Source organism: Dermacentor andersoni, chromosome 3 (assembly GCF_023375885.2).
Source record: "Dermacentor andersoni chromosome 3, qqDerAnde1_hic_scaffold, whole genome shotgun sequence".
In the NCBI taxonomy this organism is placed as follows: domain Eukaryota; kingdom Metazoa; phylum Arthropoda; class Arachnida; order Ixodida; family Ixodidae; genus Dermacentor; species Dermacentor andersoni.
The window spans coordinates 162,779,491-162,803,728 of NC_092816.1; the positions used below are offsets into that span (position 1 = coordinate 162,779,491).

The following is a 24,238-nucleotide window of genomic DNA, read 5'->3' on the forward strand; positions in this document are numbered from 1 at the left end:
ACGATGCTGCGAGTGGGCCACGTTTTTCGTTTGTGAGACTGGTGTCGGCGTGACGGCATGGTGATGTTTGCTTTGTGTGCTGTGTCAAGGTTGCGGTGATCCAACGCGGCATACAGATACATCGCGTCAAGTATCTAATGGCGCCAACAGTGCCCATGCAGACTGCGCTGGGGAATGCCAGCAAGTGGCTGTCGGGAGGCCTAGGATTTGTCGCCTTCTGATGTGCTCCCTGCTGACGCCGAAAATGTTCTGCCGAGACCTGCGCAGCAGTTGCATTGTGATTCTGGACACCGTCTCATTTGACAGTTTCACAGATGCAGACACTGCTGTACTGACATGCGCAGAACTCGACGACGGCGAGATCATTCGTCAGGTTTCTGCTGCACCGCCAGACGATGACTCGGAGTTGGAAGGTGACGCACCATGTGCTACGCTGCCATCGCATGCGGATTGAGACTTATCTGATTGTGCGTAAACGGAACAGCGTGCAACGGCGCATTCATGATTTCTTCAAGCCTACTACCGAACCCGAATAAGTGCGTGGAAATAAAGGATTTCTTTCTTTTTTTTTTCTTAATCTGCTTTTTTGGACACCTGTTTATTCGGCCATTTCGGCAGTCCCTGTGAGGTCCAAATGAACGGTTGGCAACTGTTTATGCAGGTTATATTGCTACACTTTTCACTAAACTTGCTCATAGCAGGTTCACGTCTTAATTATTTCTCAGAATTTTGAGAATGACAGCGCCCAAAGAAATGTAATGAAATATATCATTCACAGCACATGCCTCTTGTCTTAAATATTACAGACTATTAAAACCACCAAACAGTGTCATTGCTCAAACCTGAAGGTGATGTGATATTACTGGTGGGGCTCTTTACAAGAAGCATTGTGGCACCTGTGCGATGTCATTACAGGCTCTGCATGGGGCATTAAAGCCTTTGTTACGTTTCGCCTACAACGCGCGGTATAGCCGGCGCAGATGCAACGGACGCCGGGGCTTCGTTCAAAGCGGCGGACATTTTGGCCCGTTCAGCGCCGCCGATACGCCTCCCCGCCAAGCGCGTCCAGGCATGTTTCAATGCCACGTGTCTTCAAGTGTGCGTGTGTGTGTGTGTGCATGTTGGTGCCCACGCTTGTCAAAGCGCGGCAGCCGGGGAGAGGAGCTCCCCAAGTGTGAAGCGAGGAGGTCTGACCGGTGCCGGCCCGGCGGATGCGTCACTACACTCGTCTCAACCTGTCTCTCAGCGTGTCCGTGCCCCGTCACGTGCGCCTCTGATGAGACGTTCCATCTTGCCCTCAACTGCGAGAGTATAAAAGCAGCTGCCCCTGGACGCCAAGAGAAAGGCTCCGATTTCTTCCGTTGAGTTACGTGCTCTCCCGTCTCTCCACTTCGGTCGACCTGACCGGCCGCTCTTTTGCGATGCTAGAATAAACAAGTTGTTCTGTTAGCAGTCGACTCATGCTTTGCCAGGACCTTCGGATGCTTCCAGTTGTGCCCCAGGCCGCCAGGCCAACGCTACCCTTGGGGCTTGCGACCCAGCTGCAACAACTCGTGCCAGCGGTGCATTTGCAACACCTTTAAGAAAGCGAAAAATTTTGCCGCACCCGCATATGTAAATACGTCCATTAATCATACCTGCATGCAGTTATAGCACCCACCATCCGAGAAGTTCAAGCACAACACTAAACCTAGATATTGCTGTTAATGCTTCGCCCTTTAGGTGAAAGTGCCAAATTTTTGGTCCTATTGCTCCAATAGTGCTTTTATTAAGCAATGATTCATGATGTGACAGAAATCTGACATAAATAATGAGAGAAATTTCCTAAGAATTTAAATACTAGAAGGTGAACATCTTTTTGTATTCATTGTGAAAGCGGCTGTTCATTGATAAAAAAAGTATTTACTATTCAATTCAATGCTAGCACTATTTTTGATTTATACACTCGAAGCTTGTTTTAACGAAGTCGAAGGGGGAGCCGAAATTACTTAGTTATATCCGTTACTTCGTTATATCCATTATTGCCATTTACTGCAATATATGGCCAATTGGGGTGCACAATCGTAAATGTGGAAATTACAGAACGGCTTTGCAGCCTGCGGAACTGCTGTACGGCCACGCATGCGATGAAATTTTAATAAAACAACAAAAGAATCTTGGGTATGTGTGCGTGACTTAGCACCTGATGCGACAACCTTTAGAGAGCTGCCTTCTGTTCCATTGTGATCTCTCGTCGTGGTCGAGCAGCATGTGGCACGCAACACAGCGCTCCGCTGTGTGATCGAGGGGGGAAGCAGACTTTGCTGCGCCGGCTTGGCTCGGCCAGCTCATGGCCTCCGAGATTGCACCGATACTAATGCAATCTCGGAGGCCACGCCCAACTGCCAGTTCGCGCGGCGCACCGCAGGGAGAGGGAGAAGCGTATGCACGGCCTGGGCAGGACCCACGAGATTGTGCGGCGAGGTCTCCGAGGCCAGGCCCAGCTGCGGCTGCTTGTGCGCCGTGCCGTAGAGAAAGAAGTTAATGCACTAATCTTTTGCACATCCGCACGTAGCCGTGCAGCATGGTGCAACTCGCACAGGCTCCCACATGACCCCCCGAGATTGCGCCGGGGAGATCTCGGCGACCATGCCCAGCTCGCCACACAGGATGGAATGCACTAACCTTTTGCATCGCCACACAGCGTGGCGCGACATGTGCAGCTAGACATTTGCAAGAGAGAGAGAGAGGCCAGTGGAGAAGTGCGATACTAGTTAGCTGCAGCTTGTGCACAGGTGCGCAGCTACACACGGCAGTGAGAAAGACCAGCGTTGCTCGACGATGTACTCAATGTGGGTACGCGGAAGTTTTGAAATGCCACGACATACGAGTGCTGAACCCTGCAAGAAGTGATGTACTCGGTGCACAAGGGTCGGGTATTTTTTCGTTTCGGAGGTGAATTTAGTTTGTTATATCCATTGGCAAAACAATTTCAGTTCGTTAGAACGAGGTTTCAAATACATGGATCTCTATGGGGATTTAAAGGGGAATGTAATTTACTTTGTCATATCCACTGTTTCATTATATGCTGTTTTGTTATAACGAGGTTCGGGTGTATTTGATTCGATTTGCTCAAACTTGAACGGTAAGTGTGCACATATCTGGCTCCAATGGTTAGCCGACAGTGATCCCTTTAACGGCAGCATCCGTTTGGCTGAGCTTAGGGGACAGTCAGTATGTCAAACACACTTTAACCGCTGCTGAAAACACCTATTTTTGACTGGCCCCGGGAAGGTGTTTAAGCGAAAATGGTAGCTCACAATAAGTGATTATAGTCGTCTTGATTCCAATGGGCATCTATTTTCTTGCAAGAAAAAAAGGTTCGAACGTTCCCTGCCCAGTGCAATCAGAGATGAAACCGAAACCATGCTTGTGACACTCAAAACAGCCTATTAGCAGAGCTAGCATAACCAGCACCATTGCCAATGGCCTTTGAAGATGGCGCCAGTAGTAGTCCTACACGTAGCGTGATTAGAGTGGCTTAGAATGCTTGACGATGGCGTCGCACTGGTTCCAGTCTTCAGTTATGAAAGCACATTCAAAAGATAAGGTATTTTGCATACTAAGCTAGCAACAACAAATAGCGTCACTATGTTCTTGGCAGTCAGGAGAATTGCATGCACCGCAAGATGAACTAGCAAAATACCAAATGCACACTGCACGAGGGACCGTATGGAAAACATGTTTTGGTTCGTAGATGACAATAACGTGTTGCCGAAGAGTGATTACAAGGGACATTAAGTGTAAACAAACTTCAATTCTGTGAAAATAAATTTCGCTGGTTGCTTCCTTTTCCTTATTGCCAGAATTGGAGGCATGCTCATTTCTTTTGCTAAAGAAGAATGCATGCATTAGATTTTTACTTTGTTTAGGAGCTATGATGCCACATTTACATTGTTTTTTTTTTACTTTGAATACTTAGAAAGTGGTTTTGTGTTCGATTTGTGGCATGTTAGAATTGGGCAAATGCCTCCAGATGAATTAGTAGTGTTTCCACTTTTCTTGTTCCTCTTGTTAAGTTCGAGCCGCCTGATAATTTGATCAATTTAGTTTGACCTGTCAAGGCCGAAATAATCAGTGAACTGTACTAACAAGGCACACTTTATTCCCCTCTGAACTATAGTAATGGCTGTAGTGTCTCTATTGCTATATACAGCAGAACCTCTTTCCTATGTTTTCTTGGGGGAAAAATGCAAGGAGAAACATGCTAACTGAAAAAACTTACGATCAGAAGTCAATAAAAAAAAATTGACAGACTCAACAGTTGACATCTGCATAAAGCAAAGTGTTGTGTGAATTGTTCATGAGACGCTTGTGGGTCTCGAGCGGCTCGAGACGCATGTTGTCATTCTTATACGACTTCAGCAAGCTTATGTTTGCACTCCTCGAATTCGGCCTCAGTCAGCAGCTTCTTCAAATGGAGAAGTTTGATGGGAAGTTTTGACGTGCCCACTCAGTGTGAATTGATGCTGATACGCGTCATGCTGGTAGGGCCCAAGCAACCCAAGGCGCACATTGTTGTTTTCCTATTTCGTAGTGTTTTAAGACTGCAACAGAAAACCCAAACGAAATCAAACTGGTGCCAACACCAGAGTATGATGCCTACGATGCCACCAGAGTGATACATGACGCTCACTTCGTGGCTCCTACAGTAGGGAACGGAGGCATCATTGGGTTATTGTTTATTAAAAGCATGCAGTATGCTTCCAACGGCCCAGGCACTGTGAAACAGATAAGATGCTTATCGTAATAGTGTTGGCATCACTAGCTGTGAATGCAGTCTGCAATGACCCAGGGGGAGATTTGCTGGTGCCAGAATAAGAAACTTAGTGCGCACCTTAGTTTTCACGTGAGGCAGGCAGGTGAGTATTGTGGGGAAGCTGCCATGGAAGGTGGCTGATGTTCTTGATTGCACAAGCCTCGTGCCTTTTCTTGTTTACATGGGCTATAGCGGCTGGGAAACGTATCATACGATCACAGTTTGGCTCATTTGGGTTGGGTATTAGGTCATTTTCTTTGTTCTCGATCACGAATGTTGGTTGCCGGGAAATCCTACCTAACAGGATTGTATCAAAGAGGTTCTACTGTGTAGCCAAGTATCCAAAGCCAGTTGGCAACTGTGTAATGTGAATGCTGTTGTACCCACTTTATCAAACTGAATTTATACACACAGTTGGCAACCTTGCAAGCGCAGCAATGTCGGATAAAAGCAATGTCTGGTCCAATCCTGTCCATCACTATTTAGTTCAATCATTACATTTCAAGACACAACAATGGCTTTAGACAGGGAAAGCTGGTCTGATCACTTTTTTTAGGCTTTGTTTTTTAGCTGCACCAAATAAAAAAAAAATTGCCTGTGGCAGATAGCACAATTCTAACTCTTGAGCTCAGTTACTTGATGAGGCGGCCATTACTGCTATGAGGAATAAAAATGGCTATTTGAATAATTCTCATAATTGCACTAATTTGCTTTTTAATTAACTACTTTACGGCACATCTTTCAATCTATGAAGTGTAGCTAGTGAGCTTACAAGGCATGTCGACTTAGAACAAATTATGAAGATGGCACCGTTTTCGAGATATGTGCTGTCGAACTTCCGGTAAAAATGTACTGTTATTCGACTTGCTCTTTAAAATAAATGCTGTTTTAAGCATCGAAAAACAATAGTGGCTGGAACACCAGCGCGTTTCGTCGGAGAAATGGTAAATTAATATATTGAAACTGGTGCCATCCTGAGAATTGAGTGGATACGACTTGAGAATTCACCTGTTACAATGCGTAAATTGAAATATGTCCCATAAGGTAATTAATTAAATGGTGTAATTATGTTAATTAATAAATTTATCACATTGATTACTGATAGAAGTAATGGCCGCCTCATCGAGTAATTTAGATCAGGGGTTAGAATTGTGCTATCTGGTGCAGGCACTTTTTAAAAACTTGGGGCAGCAAAAAGAAAAAAAAAAGAAAGCATCTCGTATGCTACTGATAACACTGCTCTTTTTGATCCCCTCACCTGTGTGCAGCACTACGAAGGGGACGTGCAGGACCTGGACCTGACCTTCTCTCTCAACGAGGACTGCATGGGCAAGCTGGTCACCCACGAGCTGGTACCAGGCGGCAAGGCCATACCAGTCACAAACGAGAACAAGCAAGTGCCTTTTGCCCTTCATTTATTATTGGGATGGCAGTAATAGGGACACTTGAGGCACGACAGCGGCAGAGGTGCTGCTGCCACCATCACACTCTCTTGGTACCAGCAGCGCATGCATGACCTGTGCCAGGAGAGTTTGGTGGTGTTACATCTCAACACGGTAGAGGGAATTTCTTAGCTGTTTCTGTTATTGTTCTTTTTCAGTTCAGATTAAGTTTTGCTGCATAACCTGTGGCTAAGAATGCATAACCTGTGGCTAAGAATGCATAACCTGTGGCTAAGAATGAGAGCACACAGGCAAACACATTTAAGTGGCAACTTGTGACTAATTTTTTTTCTTGTCCTCAGCATGAGCGAAAGAGATTGGTACCACAAATGTTGCACTGTATGTCTTGCGCATTATATTGTCATGTTGCTGTGACAGTGAAAAAGCAGAATCACTAGCAGGAAGGTGAATAAAGAATTTGGCTCTTTATTGAGTGAGCTTGTGCACAGAAAACAGTTGGTCACAATGGCAGAGGTGTGAACACCCGACATACGTTGAACCTACTCTCATTAATCTACTCTCATGGTGCAGTACACAAATCACCATACATTTGAGAGCAATCACTAGTGCTCGCGCGGATTTGAAAATGTACAACATTGTTCACATCATTCGTGCAGCCTGATTAAACACTTCCTCACCATCGATTCCACAGAAACGCTCATGCAGTTTTGGATGCAGAAATCATGTCGTGTGTGAGAGAAATAACCTGAAAACAGCAGCAGTTAAGTAAAACAGTCGTTAGCAATGAGTGAAACAATGCATTGCACTATTGGAGGGGCTCCCAATTCAGCTCTTCAGGTTGTCGTGTCCAACTGCACAGAGAGGGTCATGTGTAGAAGCTCCTTTTACACTTGCCTATGCTACTGAGATGTGGCCAGCCTTGGGACAACCTATGACCTCTGTCGTCATCACACAGGATCAGCTACATGCACCTGATGGCCCACTTCCGGATGCACTCCCAGATCCAGGAGCAGACGGCAGCCTTCCTGCGGGGTTTCAGGGCCCTCGTGAATCCAGAGTGGCTGACGATGTTCTCGACGCCCGAGCTGCAGCGGCTCATAGCGGGTGACAACACTCCCGTCGACCTGCAGGATCTCAGGTAGCAAGATCAGCCTGCCATCACGAGTTGTAGTTCGGTCAATCGTTAAGGCAGTGGTTTTCCTCCATGGATGCATCACAGATTCCCTTGTGCACCGCTACGGGTGGTTTAGAGGGAATCGGCAGGGTTAAAGGAGCCTTGTGATGCTTTTTCAATATGCCATAAACCCTTTTATTTCGTGCTGTAGCTGCAGTGTCTATGTGACCCCGGCAAACTTTCAGCAGAGTAATTTGAGCACCCAAGTGTGCCAAGAAAAAGGAATGTATTCTGTCCCGCAGTCAACTACAGGTACATTCAACCACATAACTTTGCGGATGATGAGAGCTCTGAAAACATTGTATTTCCAAGCAGCCTGTAACAACAGCCATTAACACTGTACATCACAGTGTTGTTTGCATATATATTAGTGGAAGCTGGAAATGCAAATACGAGGTTGCAGAGATATTCAGCTTTCTCTCAAATCTGTGGTCCATGAACTTTTGTGGTCAGCTGTACATGTCCTTACTGCTATGCTCAATTGTGAGAAACCAGACTCCTGCCTTTCTTGCCTTTCTGAGTAAAACTTATTTATGACAAATTTTTATCTGCATAGCAAAATTGGTGCCAGCTCGAGGGTCATAAATGTTTGCAGGGTAATTGCTTGTACACTCTTTGTTACACACTAAATTTGGCAGGCTGTTCCAGAGGGCGAAACTGGAAGCCTTTGGCACCTGTATGTGTAAGCGTTAAAAGGGCCTATATGGTCTGGCTAAGTCGCTAGGCAATACTGTCGTGAACATTTCAGTCGGACATTATTCCTGTGGGCAGCTGGAAGCGGGCAATATCTCTCAAAGGGTGCTTGCACTTTCCTTCAAACTTTTGAAACCACCTTTGTTTTTTCCCCCCCTTGTTCTTAACAGAGTGGCTATTGGGCAGATTCTTTTGTATGTCATAGCTGAACAGTGCCTATGGCAAAAGTTGAAAAATGTAGCACAGCACCATCTGATGCTGCATAGAGAACAAAACCACCATGCTGATGATGTGACCTCAGAGATGAGGGGTCGCACTGCATCAGTTTGGAGCGAGGCTGATAAAAAGCAGAAGCGATGATCGTGCGCGAATTGGTTATCGTCCGTGCCTACTACTTGTACTAAATGTGTAACACATGCAAGAGACAGACCGACACAGGACTATAGTGCAATGTTGTGTGCTCCAGCCATGTGTCCATTGTTTCTTGTGTCTGTGAAGTACTTATTGTAGATCGATTGATCTAACTTATCAAAGAAAATGGCTGAAGCTGTACTGGGAGTAAGGGGATATTGGGGATGGGCTGTAGCTGGCTTAACAAGCTTGTATCATTGGCATATGCGAGAAGTAATAATAATACTCATCATAATGATGGGCAGTGCTTGGTGGGCATTACTCCACATTTGCACGGTGGCACGCCCTTGAGTACAGTTTTTTGCACAATGAAAAAAGTGAGAATTGCCTCGAAAATGTGGTAGCGAGAGCATTTCGTTACTAATAACTACATCATAAAAAGCACATCTGAAAACATCTTCTAGGAAAAAAATAGATTTGTAAAGAGGTAACCACTAGTATACCAGACACATTTGTCATGTTTTATAGAACGTTAAAGTGTCCCTGAACCACCTTTATTGAAGTTGAGAAATACATTTGAAGTTAAATTAGACTATTTCAGAAGTACTTTGCCGAAAAAGGTCTTTCACTGCTTTCAGCAGAAGTGTAGTCATTGGCAATCAAACAAAGCGTTCACGGCGCTTCCCTTTCTTCGCTGATTTGCACTGCCACGGCCGCTCGATTCAAAAGCACAAGGTGCGGCCCACTGCGTGGCGCCTGAACGGCGTCTCGGGCCTAGTTCTCCATGCGCCCGCTGCGGCGCCACCGCTCGGGGATGGCTGCTGATAGAAGAGCGCCTTCACAGCTGCGTCGGCAAGCGCGATCTCCACTCCAGTCAAGGCGTAAATAATGCGTTTTGTATTTGGAAATTGCAGACAAAATCTTTTAAGTCGTCATTGGAAGTGCTGATTACGCCACAAACGCCAACAGATTGTCACAGGGGTGGAAACCTGTTCTAGAATACGCCTGAACGCTATCCGTGACGGTTGCCCGTACGATGCACGACCGGGTAGTGCACTTCCATAGAGAAGTTCTGCTTGAAGCAATCTATCAGTACTTTTATTCACTTCTCGTGAACACGTACGCAAAGTAAAAACATTACGTAGAAAGAACTTGTACAGAGTTTCCCAAGTAATGCAAACTAACTTAGATGAAATAAAGACGCTTATAATTGCAAATAATCATCAGTAGATTGTTTCTCATGAAAATGAAGCATATTGAGTGATGCTAGAGGTTATCTAAGGAGTGGGCCCCTTTTAATGAAGCTTCAAAAGGCCTCTGCTTCGAACATGCTCATACCCTTTATTTGAGCACGCTTTCCATGAAACACATTTCTGCAGGATTCTTTCATTGTAGGCAGGTTTTTTTTTTCTCTGAAGTGGCCACTTGGTTGCTGATAAAAACAGCAGCTTTGTCTCCTTTTTCCGCTCTTTGTAATACCTGAACAAAGGACTGAATTTCGTAGTTGTTTTCATAAACTAAGAGGTGGTTTTTCATTTCGTCCCGTTTAGGCTGCAATTTTTTTCAACTCATCTCCTTGACGGGCAACTTTTTTTTCCTAATCTCTGACTGCTTTCTTTGGCTGTTCTAGGACGTCCACAATACCTAATGTAGTTTGGCAGGCCTGGTCAACAGAAAAACTACGTTCAGAGCATGATTCTAAGGCAGTCTCTGGAACTAGAGCTTCCACCTCGTCGCTGAGAAACTGCAAGGCACTTTCGATGTTGGGGCTTTCTCCTGAGTTACCGCAATTATCGCTTGCCTCAACTGCTGTGTGATCAGTAAAGTTTCTTCGATGGCGTTTTTTGGGCTGCACATTCTCTTTTTGCAGGTACTGTGGATATTTGCAAAACACGGTCGGTACCGCATTCGGAAGCAGGAGCCTAAGTTTCATGTTCTTTTTATAGTCACCGTCTGTAAAGTGCAGGGAACGTACCAGAGACCTGTCGCTCGGTTCCCACTTGCTTCCTTTTCCCGACACTCCTTCGCGAGAGATATTTTTTAGGCACGCTTCTCGACGTTCCAAGCCGCAGGGGAACTCGTGATATTTCACAGTCGGGTCCTTTTTGACATTTGTGTCGCAGAGTGGCACACAACAGTTGCGCGGCATCGCGCCAAATGAACGAGGCTGGCTACGGCACACACGCACACCGAAGAGCCTTAACGAAGCACAGCAAGCACAGGCAAACTTCCTCACACACACGCACGCGAAAAAGCACGAGATCAATGCATATCGCACGAGGCAAACGCGTTCTGACGCGAACCGACTTGCTCACACACACGCACGCGAAAAAGCACGAGATTAGTGTATATCGCACGAGGCAAACACGTTCTGACGCGAACCGACTTGCTCACACACACACACGCGAAAAAGCACGAGATTAGTGCATAGAGCACGAAGCAAGCACGTTCTGACGTGAGAACCAACGCCCGCTTAGCCCCGGCGCGAAGTCACGAAAGCATCCCCGAGCAGTGGCGCCCTCACCAATAAAAGCGGTCGCAACTGTAAACTCGGCCGAGACGCGCCCGCCTATTGTCCACGGCGCGACGTAGCTGGCCGCACCTTGCTTTGCATCGAGCGGCCGTGGCACTGCAAAGGTTATGACAGAGCGGGGTATGCCCACAACGCTCCGCCTACTGAACATCGCCGTGGCGCGCAGTTTGAATTTGATTTTGGACGTTCACGTAGACGCCACTATTTCTGATTGTGGCACCTACGACGCGGCAAACATGCCAAATGCGGTTGTCCTCGGCGAGCCACATTGCGCTCAGCCAGTGGACTCGTTGCGGCACCCCGTGGCGGTCGCGGTATCTGCGCTATGTAGCAGACCACAGCTACATGCAACTGCAGTGTTTGTTTTTCACATGACAGGACTAGTGTGCGCGCTCGCGCTCATGTGCACCTATCTGGCTGTGCTATGTGGTGCGGACTGGCCTTGTCCTTCACCAGCTTGACCAATGGATAGTAGCCGCATGCAATTTGTGCATTTTGAAGCGCTATCAGTAGGTACATAATTACAAAGCAAAGCCTGCCAAGGTCAGGAGAGGCCAAGAGTGAGCATGTGCTCACAAGCATGTTTGTGGTCTGACTAAGTTTCGCGTCGTTCACGGCTAATGGAGTGTTCAAAACTAGTCGAAATTAGTGAGATCTGACAGCATCCCCCGAGGGGTGGTTCAGGGCCCTTTTAATACAAGGTGGGGTGCTCCAGATTAATTTTGACCGCCTGAGGTGAACATAAACCTAAGCCCACAAGAATTTTTGCATTCCACCCCCCATCTGAATGCTACCACCATGGCCAGGAATCGAACCTGCAACCTCGAGCTCAGCAGCCGAACAGAGTAGCCACAGGAGCGAGTCACAAAAAGTTGCTACACCAGTTATAAAAGTGCAGTTTGAGCAACTTATTGTTTGCTCGAATCGCCTGTGCTCTGTTGACATGTGCCACGTTATTCCCCTAAGCGAATTATGCAGTCTTTTGTGGCGTGCCACTAAATGAAACACGCCCTTTCGCCAAAGTAGGGAGAAAGTGTGCGTGGCGCTCGAGTTCGTGCTGCCCGATTTGTGCGACAGAGCGAGCCTTGCTTATACTACGCGTCATGCGTTGGTATAGTCTTGTTTGTGATCCCTTGCTTTCCTCTTGCCTGGCATTCCATGTCCTAGGAGGCACACCAAGTACTTTGGGGGCTTTCACAACAACCACCGGTTGGTCAACTGGCTCTGGGACATCCTCGAGCGTGACTTCACCTCGGAGGAACACCACCTCTTTCTTAAGGTGAGATCACCTGTCCACGCTTTAGGTATGGGAGCACTTTCTTAAGTAAACACTGAATTAGTGAAGAATGATAAAGTATTCTTATTCAAAGTTTAGCTGCACTTCTCTGGCACAGAGAAAAAATAAATAATTGCCACTTGTGCCACTGCGACTTCAATTGCACGTTTACTGAGAAAACACCTCGGAACCACAGCCAGAAACAATATGGTGTGTAATCTTAAGATAGTTTTACGATTATGGCTTCAGCGTAGGCGAAATACTGTTACGGATGAAAATCATCACGATGTGAATGAAAGTTGGCTTGAAAGGTGCAAAACACAAGTCTGCTGTTCCACAGCTCACGCAATAATCTTGTTCACGTGTGGCAATATGCTTGCTCCCCTTCCTTCGGCTACTCCATTGAGCATCACTGAAATTCAATGTTGTCAGTAACCTGTTACAAGTAAGGGCGTTAGCGGTAACGCATTGCTTTTTTTGGCAACCTAGTAATGTTTCTTAAACAAACGGGTAACGTGCATTAAAGGGGCCCTGAAACACTTTTCTAACTAATCTTGGAATGGCCTCACTATTAAAGGACATCGTCTCGCGAATCTCATGCCAGAAAAACATTACGTATACTTCAACTATAAATGAAGTTATCGCACCAATGCCCAGCTTTCTCTCTGTTTTCGTATCCACTGGTGCGCTGGAAGCTACACTGCGGAGAGGCCAAGAGTGCAGAGCCCTGGCTACAAGTCGAGTGTCGCAGTGGCGAAAGGGCTCCTTGTGACACCCTGTGGTGGCTGCGGTAGCCTACGGTACACTGCTGCCATCTCGGAGGCCATGTGCAGCAGATCAGCCTCGTGCAGCGCAATTACGAAATTATTTTTCTGTCTTTTTGAAATTGCAGACATGCACATTTTTCAGTTATTTAACTCAAAGTGAGCAATTATGCATTACTGAGAATGCTCTTACACTCACGAAATCAGCCAATTGCTTTGGTGGGCCAGCTCCTTTCGATGATGCTGTGCGATGGCATTGGGGAAGCAAGAGCAAGCGTGTTTTCTTTCTTTCTTTTTTTTTTTTTTGGGCATGTGACTGTAAATTTCCTTTGGCATGCAGTGCAGTAATATTTAGGTCACATCTTCGTAGCAGCCTCTATGACATATCGGCATCGTTTTCATATTGTGCTCATTTAGTGTTTCAGGGCCCTCTTAACATTTTTGAGTACTGTAAAGGGTCATGTTACTACAGTCAGTCCCAGATACTATATCAAACTCGGAAATGACTATTTATTGTCTATGTCGAACAGTTGTGATATCCCGCTGGATGTCCCACGCTACAGTATAGCAATGCGGTTCGCTTGTATCAAACTCCTGTTCGCCGCCACATTTGATATATCGAATGCCACCCCGCACCCCTGCAAATGCGCTTCTTCTGATGGGGGACTTGCAGCATTGTAAATATTTAATACCTACGAATTCAAAATAACAGTGTTTCAGTGGATGCTTTTAAACAAGACATTGAATCTGAAGGGAGTGCATGACTTAGACAAAAACATCAGCGGGGTGCTGGTCTCAGTTTCCACATTTTCATGTTGGATGCAACTTTGTTGTATCCAACTGGTTTGATATTAAGAGAAAGAGCTCCAGGTAAAGCACATCAACTTTGAACCATGAGACATGAATGCTGTGCTGCTCTAACCATACCTAACCTAAACTAACCTACTTGTCGGGAAGGAGAGCAGTGCCGGTATTTGTAAACTTGCACCTCACATGAAAAAGATTGTATTGAGGCTGAAGTTACCACTTGTTGCCTTATATCCAAGGTGCAGTCTCATCCTTTTCTTTTTGTTCCTGTTTTTCCTCCCCAATACAGTTTGTGACGAGTTGCTCGAAGCCTCCCCTTCTGGGTTTTGCCCACTTGGAGCCACCATTTTCCATTCGTTGCGTTGAGGTCAGCGATGACCAGGTACGGTACCTGTTGGGTAGTAATTGTGCTGAAGTGTTTCTAAGGCTAATCCGAACTGCTTTCCTTGCCAAGTGCAGCAGTTTTAACTTTAGTTGTCCTCACCATTTCTTATCCTCAAGAATGCTCTCCACAACATTTCCTTGCCAGGTTTTACTTTACTGCAATAGCTGTTTGGCAACCTGTATTTTTGTTCTAAAAACTTTAAAAGATGTTTCAGCGCCTACTGCTGAACTTATCACCATCTATTGGCCTTTTTTGGCTGTAGCATAACAGCTGAGCCTTTGAGGTGTCTATCGTATGATGAAAGTTTGGACTTGCAATCACCCTGCTTTCTGCAGCCCTGACTGTTATATCTCAGCCTTGCATATTGTGGTGCACCCCGCAGGACACAGGAGACACTATCGGGAGCGTCATCCGAGGCTTCTTCACCATACGCAAGAAGGACCCCGTCAACCGACTTCCTACTTCGTCAACCTGCTTCAATCTGCTCAAGCTGCCCAACTATCAGCGCAAGAGCACGCTTCGAGACAAGCTTCGCTACGCCATCACGAGCAACACGGGGTTCGAGCTCTCCTGAGGGACCCTCGGCCCCCTGCCCATGTTTCTCCCATTTTTTTTGTCGCACACTGCAAGGCGTCCGCCAGGTCTGTTTATTCCGGGTGCTCAAAGGGAGCAGCACACCACACGTCCTGTGATGTTTGACCAAGTATGCTCCCTTTTGGGTGTTTGAAGGGAGTGCCATTAGCCCTCGGCATGCTGTTACGAAATCTGCTCTGTTTTGACTCTTCCAAAGGCGCACCAGCATGACCTGCCCTTTGGTCTGAACGAAGCCAGTTTCGTTTTGGGTGCTAGGAGCGCACAGCTAGTCTTCCTCTTCTGCCGATCCAGCTGGATGCTTTGGCAGCTTGCTCTAATTTTGACGAGGCTAACTGCCTTTGAGTGTAGCAGACTCTTGCATGCTGTTCGGGCTGCTGTTGTGCCTGAAGCCATTCTTATTTCGGGCCTTCGAAAACACGAGACATGCATTTTATTGTTAAGCGTGCATTGAAGTGCGATAAACATTTTTCTTTTTTTGTTAAGTGTCTTCCTTTCATCTTTTAAACCACATCGGTGACTGACAGTGGCAGGAAAGGGCAGGCCAAGCAAGTTTTTTTTTTTCTTATTCTCGGCATGTCTTCCTCATCTGCTTCTTCAGAATCTCTTGCATATTTTACCTTTCTTTCAATCTCGCCTGTTTGGTCATTTGACCATTGAGTTGAATGAACCTGACCTTTTACTCGCATATTCATGGATGCTATTCATTTCCTCTTGATACGTGTATGTCACATTTTCTTCTTTCATAAACCCGAGTTGCCATGGTTGCTAGGGTTGGTGCAGCAGAGGTGCCATACTCATCGCATCAATTTCGAAGAAGGAATGGATTCTCCCAGCCTTCATTGTTTTACATAAAGGAAATGAGTGTATCCTTGATATTCAATACCGACTGAGATATCCCTGCGGTTAAGAAATGTCTAAAGTTGTAGAGTGAACAGGCTTCGTCTGTTGTTTGAAATGGGTTGTGCAGACGCAGTAGAGTATGAATCGCATTCTTCTCTGGTGGACCATGTCAGAACCTCTGCGCCCTGGCTTCATTTTCTCTCGCTCGCAACCATTGTTAGCCTCCTATTCAAAGAGCACCTCTATTGACTTTGACTGCGCCAGTCGTCGCAAAATAGCATGACTATGAAACGAGAAAAGAAAGTATCAGTTTCTGTGCATTGACAAGTGCTGTGCTCTGTTGTCAATTTTAACTGGACTGAACGATGTGGAATGTTGATTTTAGCCAGACTGCTTTACAGTCGAGAAGAGCACCGGTGCAATGGCCAGAAAACCATATAATTAAAGCATGTTGAAAGTCATACCAGAATTGTTTGAAGAAGCACAAGCTTTGATCATGTGGTTCCACTTCTGTACTTTAAATGTACCCAGTGTTATTTTTTTTTTTTTTTTGGTTGTGTGTGTGTGTGTTCCTGGGCTGTTACAAGGGAGCAATGTGGTATTGGGCATAGCTGAACAAATGATTATTACGCTGCCAGCAAGCGTTTTTCTTTTTTGTTTTGTGTGTGTCAGCATTAGGAGTGTCAAAGCGGAAAAGAGTGCATGTGAAGTGTAGGAAGCCGGTCACATGGTTGAGGTATATATATTGAAGCGGTCTGCTCCAGAAGACCTTCGCAGAAACCTTCGCATTGCACTATTGGTACTGCATTGCATGTGTAAGGCGAAGGTTGTGGATTCGGTCACCACCAGCGACAAGTTGCCTTTTCATCAACTTTCGTTTCGTTTTTCTGCATTATTTTCGGCGTTTCTATCTCAGCCAAAACTAATTACACCTGTGCTTTCCTTGGCTTCACTGCCTGTTGGCTTTATTATATAAGGTGCAGCTGATGGTGGTCTGCTCTCGCCCATCGTCACTTGCACTTTGCTCCTTGAAGAGACAGGACATGTGCCGAGTGGGCACCTGAAGAACACTTTACAATGTGGTGAACGCAGTTTAAATCATGGATTCAGGACGTCAAAGATGTGTGACCTAATGTTGACTCATTCATCTGGCATTTGCCATTAAATAGCTATTGAATTTTTTGTTGTTTCCTTATTAACAGAAATGTGGCCACGTCCTGTGCTTATATGTCTTATCTTTTTATTTAAGGACCTGTTAGCCGGGATACTTGTAATAGGTGACGAACAAAACATATTGGCCATGGCGTGTTTCCGGCTCTGCACTCACTTCCGACGCATGCAGTCCGCAAAAGCAGAGGCTTCGAGATTATTTTATAGTGATAGCAATTATATGGACACTCCAGGTGAATTTCGGTCGTTGTTGTCGGCGTTGCAATCACCGTGATGTACCGTATAAAGTCCAAGTGCAATAACACTGCAGCCGTGCTGCGTATGCTGTGAGTACGAGTGAAAGCATGCGAGGGTGAGCCAAGGATGGTGGCTTGTTCTAGCATGCGCAAGGGAGGAAGGCAGGGAGGAAGTAAGCCATCTTCTATTGTCTGCAAGGCACAAGGTTGGGGCAATGGGGGGGGGGGATTAAAACAAAAGAAACACTGACAAAATAGATGCTATCAACTATGTTGCACTGTGGCAGGAAAGAACGAAGGCCTAAGAATTACTTTGTGCATGCTCTAGTGAAGGCAGCACTGCCTTAAGGGTGAACACGTGTGCCCATGATTGACAAGGTTGGCCCTGCCTTTGCTAGAGCATGCAAAGGCAGTTTTCGTGCTTTTGCTCTTTTCCATGTGTGATATCTCAGTTGATAGTGTTTGTGTCATCCTTTCCACCGGTCTTGTGTCCATGCTCTCTGCACATTCTTTCCAGAAATTAAGCTTGTTCCTACTGTGTTAGTACTGTGAATAGTGCACAACGTGCTCACTTTGTGCTTCGGCTGTATCGCTGAAGTTCATGTTAGCGATCAGAATGCCCACACTAATTCTTTTTTTTTACACAGACTGTTTTGAAAACTGGCCTATTTTGACGTATCCCCATGTTCTGCAGGGGCAAATCTGAAAGTAGGCTGTGATCGTGTAGCACATTCTGGGCAAGTGTAGTTGGCCATAGCAGTGACAGTACACACAGTGAAAACTGTGATGTTGTAGTGTATACATGTTGCAGCCTTGTTTCTTTTATATTGCAGAGTTTCGTAGATCACAGGAGAAAGCGCAACTTCACTATACATGCGTCGGTCACAGGCGATTACGATCATGCACAAAGTGGCTTTTTGCAGGCAAAGCATGTGAGCTGTGGACTTGTTCACAATGTTTAAAAGGGTCCAGAAGTGCGTTTAGTCAGGCCTGATGCCTTTATATTCCTGAGGCTTTCCCTCTCCTCATCATTAGAATGCGTCGGCATAGTGCGGCTGCTCCACGATCACCATAACTGGCCCTAGTCTGTTGTACTGCTCTGTACTTGAGTCAGCTGACCCACAAAGTTATGGTACAGCAATAATGCTACACTCGAGCATGATTTTACAAGCACAGCAAGCGACAACATAGCGGAACAAGTCACGCATAGTCACTTGTCTTCTCTATTATCTTCTTATGCCAGCACTCTGATGACCCCATAGAAGGAAACCAGCGTGTGCTGGTTTCCTTAGCAATGCAATAGAAGTAACTTGGTACAGCAGAAGTGACAAAAATGGGGCAGAAGCTTGAAATGAAGGAAATAGTGGACAAGCCTTGCTTCATGGCCCCTTCAAGGATGTGGGTGCCTAACTGTTCATTGTCACATGAGTCGTAGCAATGCTTGGTCATCAGTGTGTGAAGGAAAAGATTTGTAGGCCTACATGTGTGGTGTATCACATCCTCGCTGTTTTCCAGTGTTTTTTTATGCCAACGGTAGAAGTTCTGGAATGGCCTGTTAATAAAGGCATTCGTTTATTCATTACATTAACAAATAGAGTATGCCACACTTGAGTCGGTCCTCGAGTCGAATAATCAGTATTCACGAATTTGAATACAGTCAACGACCGATTTCCCGGGCGCTCGATTTTTCGGACTGCCCGATAATTCAGACCCCTTCGCAGCAGCACCACCGTACCCCGTACAGTCAGTGTATAAGAATGAAAAAATCCTTCGCCATCCAATTTTTCGGACTTTTTGTCATGACCGCAGCTCCAGAACGGCATTAATCAGAGCCACCACCGCAGCCATTTCGATTATCTATCTTGCTGCCTCGCACCGGCACCCTCGCATGCAGATCCGCTGGTAGCCGTTGATACCACCGCGGCAACGCTAGGCCTGGCTACTTCGACGTTCGCTATCAAGCTTGCTCTTCGGTGCCGTGTTTTTCATTGAAACAATTGGCCGCTGTTAGCAATGGCGCGGACTGCGCCTTTGTAATCCTCGCCAATGGCTTCGAAGCTTGGAAAGCACGGCACGTTGCGTAATGTCGGTTCCCAAAAGACGGCTTCGCCCTAATACAGTAGTGTTACGCGGTGAAGCATATTATGAGGGGAGAGGCAATTCTCACGGGATACGGCACGTATTCCTTAATTATACACGCGTACACCCGCCGTCTCCTATCACAGTACGAGCACCGACACGCCAGCTAATGCACTGGCAGGCCTTTAGAGCTATTTCGAACGTGCTTGTAGCAATTTGAGGTATTGGGGGTAGTAAAAGGCCTGCGTTCATTATTTTTTTGACTGCCCCATTTTTCGGACGCTTTCGCGGCCCTTAGAGAGCTCTAAAGATTAGGCATTGTCTGTATTCTTCTAGTAATGTTGGAATACTTCACATCAAGTGTACAGGTTCAAACATGAAACTAAAACAAATTTCATAACTCCCATCCCAGCTACATTGAACATGTAACACGATGAGTCGAACCTAATAGAGTATGCTGCCTCACTCCGGAATGTAGACATTCCCGACAAGTACACTGCCTTGTTTGGTGCTATTCACAGGCAGCACACCTGTGTGGTCTGTCTGCAATAAATTGGAGTTGTGCGTGTGAACAGCATTGGGGTTGATGTGTGACGCAACAGTGGCACTAACGGTCACAACTGTTCCAACCAACCAGCCACTGTGAAGGCATTGTGCTGCTGAGCAGGAGGTCACAGATCCGATTCCCTCCTACGGCAGCTGCATTTCAAGGGGGCGAAAGGCGAGAACGCCAGTGTGCTTGTATTTAGGGGCACGCTAAAGAAACCCAAGTGGTCAGAATCAATCCAGAGCCCTTCACTAAAGCATCTGTCATATTCCCAGTGTTGTTTCCAGACGTTAAACTCCATGAATCAGTCAAATCAGCTATTCTAACCAGAGAGAGAAGAATATCTCTGCTTGTCGTTTCGCTGTCGCTGCAGACACACATTTCCTATTTGGTCTCTGCGGTTTGCACTGGTGCCAAACAGCTCACGAAGCTGTCGTGTTAAACTTCATCCAGATAAAGCATGACCCCATCTGCTTCCAGGAGCCTTCCTTATGTTACCAAACCACTGAAGTACTTGTTGTTACGCAGCCTCAGTGATTTCAGTGCTTCATGTTGTGCGTTTTAATGACAAAGCCTTGCTAACATTCTACATCCTAGGATAGGAGCTTAGATTTGTATTCGACGTAAAAATAATGCTTGTATTGAGTGTTCGGTTTGCTTTTACTTTCACCAGTATGTGCGGTATCTAAAACATAGTGGCATTGGCATGTTTCCGGCTCCTGAAATCACTTCTGGCACATGCTGCCAGGAAAAGCACAGCCTTTGAGATTGGGTTTTGCACCGAGATAGTGCCATTACAAGGGGGGCATGGATTTGGACACCACCGATTCGACAAGCATTTAATTCACTTTCACAAATTGCCATTTGCACAGCTCTGCCACTAATGCATTGCAAGCGCTCTGACCAGTTAATCTCGTTTGACAAGGCTGCTGCAAAAGGCAGCTATTCACTTAGCATCGGGGCTTCATAGAGTGCTGTCTGCTTCAAACCATTCGGAATGCGTAGTACCTGAGTCACCTAAGAACCTCTACCCAGTGATGTATGCTTGCATATTGTATTAAACATAATGCGATCATCCTCTAGTAAGCTTTTGCAGCCAAGCACATGGGTGCTTCCTTTGAAAGTGCTACGTTACTCCTGGGAAGATGCATTGAGCATTGATGGCAATCTTATCTCCTTTCATCCTTTTTGTATCAGTAGCCAGTTTAAGAAAAGGACATTAATCAGTAGCAGGATAAATATATACGTGTGATTTTCTAAACACTATCATTTCAAAGCTTCATACCTTCATCCTTCACTCGCAGATGTCTTTAATTAGTGTCCACTTGCTGGAAGCACTCAACATTTTCGAAGACACCTGTGCAGTCATGGAAAGATCACTACAGCACTTGTGTGTTGTACAGCATTACAGTGTGTTATGGTATGATATAAACTAGCAAAGAAAATGGGCAGAAAGCCGCGCAATACAAGCAGCTCCTTCTTGACTGACAGGATATTTTCTTTACCTCAATGCACTCTTAGCTACAGATGGCGTTGCATAATGAGTGGCAGTCCTTGGCAAGAATACGAGACTATGCTGCAAGACTTCAGCTGGATTAGTTGTACAGTAAGCAGGCCACACGCATAAGAAACATGTCTCCATTTAATGATGCCAGTGATTCTCATGGTTCAATTTGTATCTGTATATCTGACAACACATTTTTGTAATGGCTAGAGCTACAAATTCGTTGCCCTTCAAAGTCAGTGTAACTGGAGTTGTTGCGAAAAAAAAGTATCTTATTCTTGCATTCTTTGCTTTTGTTCCTACACTTTCTTTCGATGCCTGCTGCTTTTCAGACGCACCTTTTACGTAAGACATGCCCGAGGAGATTGCCAGCATGTTGAGCATGTCTGTAAGTCATGGTATGAATTCTACATGCATTGGATGAACCACTGAACAAACTGTCACAGTTAAGAATATCTTAAAAAGCGAGGTGATGCAGACAAAAATGGCAAAATGAAAATGAGAGACTTGGCATTATGTTATGAGCTGTAAGAGGCTACTGCGTGTAGTGTGAATGCAGGTCACGTAAGAACATGTGAAAGATACAGTTGCCCTAAAACGCTTAAATTGAGACTTGGGAACTGTTAAGTGAAATCCAGGTCAGTCCTGCAAAATGTAGGATGATTGACAACCATGGCTGGTACAAGCCAGTGTGGTGCGAGGCATCACTTGCCGAGTATGGCAATAATGCTGATGCCAGTTCCAGAGCATCGGTTGTGCCATTGAACTTGCAATAATTTTTGCCATAGATGTGTGTATGGCGAAGGCTACTTAACATTGCTAGTACACAGCTCATCGGTTCATGAGCAGTGACAGAACAATCTCATGCCCGATTTCATGCTCGGCAGATCGTTCGTGAGCTTGAAGTTAAGCTCGAGATTTCGCCTCCCGTAAAGAATACACAAGCAACATGCTTGCAATGCTTAGGGATTCTGTTATTGTGCAAACCTTCCTATAAATGCTTTGACCTTTCCGTGGCCAGACCATTTGATGTTTGCATGATGGTGCTAATGGCACTGACATATTACTAGTAGAGGCAGAAACACTCGGAGCCCTTGGAACTGATAGTATGAGCTAGATCCGGAAGGAAACATCACGCAAGTGTTCACATATTTTTTTGTCAGGACTTCCCCATATCAGAATTATCAGAATGCTGCTGTTTTGCATGTTGCTTTGTAGTTCCTAGATGCCATTGTTTTGTTCACGTGCAATTTGTGTACATATAATAGGTGTCTTATTCCATTGTGTGCATGCAGCTAATGTGTGACAGGCAAGCACTTTTGCCCTTGCTTCAAAAGGTTCTTGCTTTATGTGGCCCTTCTAGGTTAATGCTGATGTGCTGTCGGCATGTTCAAAATATCAACATATGCACACACAGCCTCGATGCCAGTATGTGCAGTTGTGTGCTTGCAAAGTTCCGAAATTTAGCTTTGTCCTATGCACTCGACACTGGCTGTACCGCTAGCGCACGGCATCGGGATTGAGAATGCTTGATGCTTGTACCAAATGTAACTAAAGTAACTTGCAAATTGCATTATAAATGTGCACTTTCTATTGGTATAATTGTATGCTTTTGCTGCATACTTCGTTTGCATCAAAGGTTCTTACGGGCATGGTGTGATGTATAATGAAATACACAATGACTACTTTTTGTTTTTCCTCTGTATAGTGGTGTCATATTACAAAGGTGATTTCCTTATGAAGGAATGTATATGTATTGTAGAAACTTTTGCTGGCTTTGCAACATTGTGTAAAGTGGTATTTATGCCAGTGCTCTTATGAAAGTGATTGCAACTGTACATATGATTGCTGTAAAATGCACTTGGCATTGTTTAGGCCGTCTGCACTTGTGCCTAGATTGGTTTTCGCTCTGCCTTTACTTGCACGTAGGGGATGCCCGCAGGGTTGAAAGTCAGACATATCAGCCGGCCCAAAAGATTTATAGTGTAGTTTGTTTACGTCTGTGGCTTTCATTAAAGGTATTGTGCTGTACAGCTGTAAATAAAAGTTCGCAGTCTTTGCTTTCACAAACTTGCAATTCTTTGTATGAAGCTTTACTGCTTATCGTTGTCGTATGCATTACAGTCCATTTAGAAAAAAACAAAACCTTTGTGACATTCAAGACCTTACAGCATTTTGGACCATTTCCCTAGATGCTGTAAAAATTCACCCTACATGCAAATGAATTAAAATGCAGCTTCCTCTTTTTAGTTTTTATTAGTGTTTGCAAAACCAAATGTGGTCATCTGTGTGTCAAGCATGTATGAGGCATATGCTATTGTCAATGCTATATTCAATCATATTAAACATTGGGGTGTGGTAATATAATCGGAAATATTTGCTGATAGGCAAGGGTGCCAAATCGTAGCTCATTTTTGAACAAGGAAAGAGCATAAGCTGAAACATTGTAACAAGCTACAATACCAATCAACAATACCAGCTACTCTTGCCGGCGAGTTGGGCAAGTGAGCCAGAAAAGACGTAAAAAATTGGAGGCTTATCAAGGTTAAGCCCAGTGGATGCGAAGCGCCGCCGCGTCGCGCGCGACGGCACGAACCGAAGCGTGGAGGCCTCCGCCGGGCGACGTCCGACGGCGCGATATGAGGCCTCATCTGCAGCCGGTGTGACGTCATCACGTGACGTCACATCATGTGATCTCACTTCAGGGTCAATGGCGGCCACCGCCGGGAGGCGACCGACGGCGCGATATGAGGCCCCATCTGCAGCCGGTGTGACGTCATCACGTGACGTCATGTCACGTGACCTACTTGAAGGTCACTTGAAGTTCAATGGTGGCCACCGCCGGGAGGCGACCGACGGCGCGATAATGAGGCCCCATCTGCAGCCTGTGTGACGTCATGCACGTGACATGTCACGTGACCCCACTTCAGGGTCAATGGTGGCCACCGCCGGGCGTCGCGCGAAGGCCCGAAACCTACGTTAATATGCTTCGCATAAAAGAAAGACGCGTGGCGACGCCGCCTTAGAAGTTCCAGACCGCACTAACTCGATATGACGTCATGGAACGTCGTTCCACGTTAGACG

The 24,238-nt window shown here is 45.7% G+C and overlaps 1 protein-coding gene across 1 annotated transcript in view; it reads left to right on the forward strand.

Moving 5' to 3' along the window:
• Nucleotides 1–16,800, forward strand: part of LOC126524535 (ubiquitin-protein ligase E3B) — a 112,841-nt gene extending 96,041 nt beyond the window's left edge. The window contains exons 24-28 of the mRNA XM_050172833.3: nt 6,067–6,191; nt 7,157–7,339; nt 12,120–12,231; nt 14,089–14,181; nt 14,567–16,800. Coding sequence (XP_050028790.2) covers nt 6,067–6,191; nt 7,157–7,339; nt 12,120–12,231; nt 14,089–14,181; nt 14,567–14,758 — 705 coding nt within the window. The 3' untranslated portion in view covers nt 14,759–16,800. The remainder of the gene's footprint in view (nt 1–6,066; nt 6,192–7,156; nt 7,340–12,119; nt 12,232–14,088; nt 14,182–14,566) is intronic.
• The last annotated feature ends 7,438 nt before the right edge of the window (nt 16,801–24,238 follow it).